This window comes from Opisthorchis viverrini, assembly GCF_000715545.1.
Source record: "Opisthorchis viverrini unplaced genomic scaffold opera_v5_78, whole genome shotgun sequence".
In the NCBI taxonomy this organism is placed as follows: Eukaryota; Metazoa; Platyhelminthes; class Trematoda; order Opisthorchiida; family Opisthorchiidae; genus Opisthorchis; species Opisthorchis viverrini.
The window spans coordinates 861,310-867,072 of record NW_008751734.1 but is presented as its reverse complement, the minus strand read 5'-3'; the positions used below and the strand labels follow the sequence as shown (position 1 = coordinate 867,072).

General features: G+C 43.5%; 1 protein-coding gene across 1 annotated transcript in view; it reads right to left on the bottom strand.

Moving 5' to 3' along the window:
• Positions 1-5,763, bottom strand: part of T265_04621 (hypothetical protein) — a gene marked incomplete at both ends in the record, with an annotated part of 81,599 nt that overhangs the window by 47,313 nt on the left and 28,523 nt on the right. The window contains 3 exons of the mRNA XM_009169403.1: positions 2,048-2,116; positions 2,757-2,907; positions 4,935-5,107. Coding sequence (XP_009167667.1) covers positions 2,048-2,116; positions 2,757-2,907; positions 4,935-5,107 — 393 coding nt within the window. The remainder of the gene's footprint in view (positions 1-2,047; positions 2,117-2,756; positions 2,908-4,934; positions 5,108-5,763) is intronic.

Sequence of the window (5,763 nt, the reverse complement as noted above, 5' to 3'; positions counted from 1 at the left end):
TTTCGCACTCGCACGCACTCGCTCGCCTGTTCCGAATATAGTGGTTGTGTTCCCTTCTGTGAGTCTTTTTTCTCCGGCTTTGGGCACTGGAGCGGGCTAGCAGCAGATACCACGGCGGACCAGCAGATATAACAGGGTGTTAAATCAAATCCTATTTGATACACACCAGCTGATGGTTTCCCTTGGGTGTTACTTGCAAATTTTGTTGTGATCTGGTTAGTGGAGTGACGTCACGTTGACTTTTGGTCGACTAATCTTCACCGACAAACGCGCAGGGGTCATGAGTGGATTCAACTGGTCCAGAACTACTCTCCACATTTCCACGCCTTCTATTCTAGTGTGCAGTTCTCAAGTTGTCTGTTCTATATAGACCTTAGCGCAATCGTTACGTTGACTGGACTCGAGATGGCTCAGTGGTTAAGGCAGACACTTACTGGTTCGAACCCGACCTCTCCCTCAACTGCATGTGTGCAGAATGCACGTTCTTCCTCCCCCCCCCCCCCCCCAGGAACGCTACTCCTACGTTAGTCGTGCTTAAAACGCTTTGAACGACGTCAGGTGTACATGGTTTGTACGGAATAATGACAATCATAACTTGGGTGAGTATGGAAATCCGACTAAAGCTTTTTTTGTCCGAAATCTTTTAAAACCAGAGATATTGGTGACCCATTGTTCTTGAGTGCAAACCACAAGGTCACAAACGGAGTGAGAGAGATCCCGGTATGCTTTTCTGTCTTCCACCAGTCTATTTACCTTGAAATGCGTTTGTTCTAAAAAAATGGCAGTACTAATGGCAACTAATTGGCCATTTCTGAGGTGTTTGTTATGGCACATTCGTATATAATGAGACGACGTCGCAACTCACAGGTAATCTGCGACTTTGTTGGCAAAGTTGCACAAAGTCCTCATTGATTTTCCCGTTCGTTTTTTAGAACACCGGTTCATGGGATGGGGAACCTATTCTGTTTTCTATCGGTTCAATAGGTCACCTACGTAGCGGATTTCCGGCAGGCTGTATAGCTTTTTAGGGTACAATCGATGCCTCTCACCTAGTTCAGATGGTTTATTACTCCCGCTTTACTCCTATTCATTATAAACATAATATTCTCACTGCCGAGCCGGCGGTTTTAGAATACTTAACACTCTTCGCTCACCCAGTGTAATATTTGCAGATCTCCTGGTTGATGAGACTTAACGACCGTGGTAATCTATACCCGCTTCGGTTTTTGAAACAAAGAAACACTAAAAATTATTTTTTTCTGCTGTCATCACAATTTATAGTAATTGCAAAATTCGAGAGCTCCTTAAAAGAGACAACACCGGTTTTTACTTCACCAACTGGTGGACTGTTCACGGCCTGCGGGAATACTGAGTCGTGAAACGTGACCTCTAGACCTGTGTACTCATCTACCTTTGCAGTCTTGTCCTTGAGTAGTCCTCATTTCAGTCACCCTGTTATTGGAACCTGTGGGAGAGGGTGTGTCAGTGGAGCTGACATGCTGAGTAGTTAAGTGAACCTCCTGGCCGCAAAGAATACCCAAGACTAAGAACCCAAACCCGACTATAAGAGTTAGGCACACGCGCTAACCGGCATTATCTTTCAGCATTGATTTAGAGTCGAAAGTGGTATCGCTGAGTGGTTTGTCACCTGTCTTAAAACTAGGCCAACCGAGTAACCTAGTCACCTTTGATCTGAAGAAACTTTTGTTTCAAAAAAACAACTGTTTACGAAGCTCTCCTGACTTCGCAGTCGAAGTTAAAAATTCTTCAACTGACTGAATATCACTCAGTTGTTTCTTCTGCTTCCGAAAAGTTCAAAAATTAGATAAAACAAACCTGAAATGAGAAACATTGCTGCATGTTCAAGTTGTGACTGATTCAAACTAGTGTTTGCTTTCCAGTGTGCCTGAATGCATGCATGCAACATACAGTTTTAAAAACCTCGAAAATCAATCAGATGTGGATAGTTTTCCAGAAACTAACATAAAAACAAACCATTGTCATAAATTTCAATTGGCATGGTCACGGAGAATCGGAAATGGCTTACGCGATATTTGGACAGTTCTATTCGAATGGCAATGTACAAGCTGTCCAGCAGTTTGATAAATTTTTCACGCTAAAATCAACAAAGTGGAAGAGAACAATTGTGTGAGTCCAAAATTACGATGAATTTTATTACGGTGGTGAGCAGTGGTCAGAAGCAGGGGCCAGAAGCGAAACAATTGCCAGGATAAGTTGAACTCAAACAGTGCCAGTGAGTTTGAACACTGTTCGGGACCTCGTACTGTACTTGAGACTTGCAATGCATGTAAGCGAACCTGTTGCCAGTTAACTGGTTAAACACTTTCAAGCCAGTAGCCTCCTCTGATTCGCTGAAATGGTCACGCTGCGTAAACAAAACCTGCAGCGCCTATCTCTTATCTTTGCAGTGCTGGGATTCCTCAGAGTATGATGCCCACATATCGAGTGTCAATGATCCCAATACCTGGATGACCGGAAATCATCCAATTCCGTTTACTAGAAATGGGGTCATGATATGAAAAAACATGAGTGCTCCAACAGTTGATCGCCATTGCTGACCACACTGGAGACAGCTGTTTGAACTTAGTGTGCACTCACGCACGCACGCACGCACGCACGCACACATGCACGCACACACGCATACGCACGCACGCACACACGCACACGCACGCACGCTGCCTGACTGGCGACCTGTCAGCTGTCCCAAAATGGGCTGAATACGGTGGGAAACTTACACCAAAATTGCTTGCGCTGAAACGTTCGCTTGCCGTTTGGCTATTGGAAGACGTGGTGTGAGCGTAGAACGCATTGATGTTGGCCAGCAATACGGAAAGTACGGCAGGCACAGATGGACAGTTGTATTTTGTGGTTAGACAGGCAAAGTGGCTGCGGGGGGATGAAAAAAAGCGCATGAACTTTGAGTAAACTGAGAAAACACGGTTGATCAAATGGGAATCGGGTTAATCCTGAGCAAGTCGAGATATCGGCTTGTCTGTGTGTCAGTGTGTCAGATTTCACGACAGTTCATCAGTCCATCAGTTAAAAGAACTCGGCTTCAAAATATACCTATATACCACCGGGATCATCAAACTACAAGCCAGCCGGAGTTAGGTTAAACTAACCGCACACAGAAACAAAGATGCCTGTCAATATCAGTAAGTGGTTTGTGTTACGACTGGCAATTCGATGACCACTTATGCCTAAGCCATAACAAACCTCCCTAGCCATCGGCTGGCAACCAGCTATGTTTTTCTGTTCTGCTCCGATAGACGGCACGCAGTACCCTTGATGCGGACCGCTCTAAAATTTCAAACCGCCCAGGGACATAACAGTCCTAATTTGGATGTAAAAGCCAGCCAAAGCTTGCAACCCGGAGGTCCCTGTCAAACAAGGTGGCATGGTTCAACCTACAATGAGAAGGAACCCATGCGGGATTCCAAAATTTTGTCTATTTCTCTCGAACCTCAGTACTCAGGAAAATCACGTCGAATACCAGTTTATACGCAGCTGCACACACACTGGCAGGTCAGAGAGGACCCCACTGGCTAATCGCCGGACTGGTCGACCGAAGGTTGAAAACTTGGTAGTCTGATCGTTCGCAAAATGCATCGTAACCAGTGGTAACGGGGACGATCCCTTATAGTCTTCAAAAACGGTGACATTCCGCAAATCTTGTTTCCATATCATATAATTCGCAGAAGAAACCTAAATGATTGTATGTGTTCACAAGCTTCCACCGTCATTTCAAAAATTCCAATTGAATCCGGTTTCATAGAAATAACATACTGTGAATTGCATCACCTGATACTTATAAGTCATCAGTAGACATATTAGTTCAGACCAAGCTTTAGCTAAATTTCTACTTTCTGGAACTGATCAGCCAACTGTGTAGTGTGCCTCAGGTTTGAGTTGGCGCAGTACTAAACATATCGAAGGCTTTATCGATAATTATATGCTGAACAAGAGGGACCAAAATGATTTTCGTGGATCTTCACGTTTGACAGTTTTGTCCTTCAAACGCTTTGTTCAGCAGAATCNGAATCAGGGATATAAACAGCTTGTCCTGCTGAAGGAAACTACTCACAAGGTTGCTGAAAACTCTTCGACAGCCCAAGGCTCCTTTTGCTCTTCCACTTCGGGTTCATCATCTAGGCGCAATCCCCGAGTTTCCGTCAACCTTATGTTCTACTTGAACCCAAATTGCACTGTTTTCGAGAAATACACTCATTTGCAAACCTATTTGGTCTTACAAGTGACTCAACTAAATCTCTCGTTTATGAAATTCTTCAAATGGATCTGCTGCACAAAATCCGTTTCATGTTTCAGTTGGCACGATATCCGAAATATCGCAGAATATTTTCATTTTGGAAACTACAAATAAGGTTGCTGACCCGATCGTGGGCTATCAGACTTTTCAGCAACCTTGTGAGTAGTTTCCTTTATGAAAATGCTCTTGTTTATGATAAATTGGTAGATATTTAGCGGTTCGTTTAACACACTCACTGATCAGTGCCTTTCGATGTTATGAACAATTCGTTGAGGACAATTCTGGATATCAAAAAAATGTTTAGCCTTCTCAACAGTTCGGAAAAAATCACTAAAATTTATTGACAGCCAGCCGCCAGCGGTTCCGCCTTGTTTGAGACTCACGACCTCCAATCAATATTTCCCCGGTGAGCATAGAAATTGAGAACAATTCAAATATTATAATCCACGGGACATAATTCTTTTCTGTCTTTGCTAGCAGTGCATATCCCCCTTGTTACGTCTTCTGTAAGTGTACTTTTGGATAAGATCTTGTCTGTAGCGTATGGCGGCGTTGCTTGAAAAACGTACCCACCCGTCAAATGATCAGGTTCCAATTTACTCATCGAATGTTGGACTAGGAAACGAAAACCAGGTTTTTCTCCCACCGATCTATCAGTTTACGGATTAGTGATTCAATTCGAAAAATGAGTTGACCACGAAAGATACATGTTGCTACAACAGGCACAATTCGCTTGACGAATTCACATGTTGCTACAATAGGCACAATTCGCTTGACGAATTCACAGTACAACGCTTCACAGACGACGGACAAACACGACTGTACAACATCAGACATGAGTTGAACATGAAAAAAGGGTTGCAAGACAAACAAACGGCGCATGGCAACAGTCAACAGACTCAATTGACCGACAGTAAATTATCAAAGAGATGATCTCAAGGGACCTAGGCAATTACCGGTGGAAATTTCAAAGCGTTGATTTCCCGAAATTTCGCTCAATTTCAAATAAACTATGCCATGTTCCGTCCGTTTTACCGCAACATAAATTCAAAAACAGTTTTGTCGACAATCAATAGCATTTTTTCCCCGAATGTCGGGGATAGTATCCTTATTACGGTTTCCTTGTAGTAGTATCCATTTTCAGCAACCCTGTGAGTAGTGTGTCCCTTGAGGAAAGTATAATGCGATATCTCAAAAGATGGGGCGGCCTTTGTGCAGCGCATCCACTTAAAGGCGTTCGGCTAAATTCAGTCGTTAAAACCTAAATTAGTTTGACAATGAGTGCATTTTGCTAATTGCGTCTAATGTGAATTCACTTAGAACATAAGGTTGCTTGCTGGACCCCAAGAAGAGCGACACTGGTAACGGGCTGTCGAAGAGTTGTCAGCAACTTTATGTCCTGCCAACACTTAGTAGCTTCGTTACATACAGAAATCTGGTATTCCGCTTTCCAAAGTCTGAAATGTCACACCAGA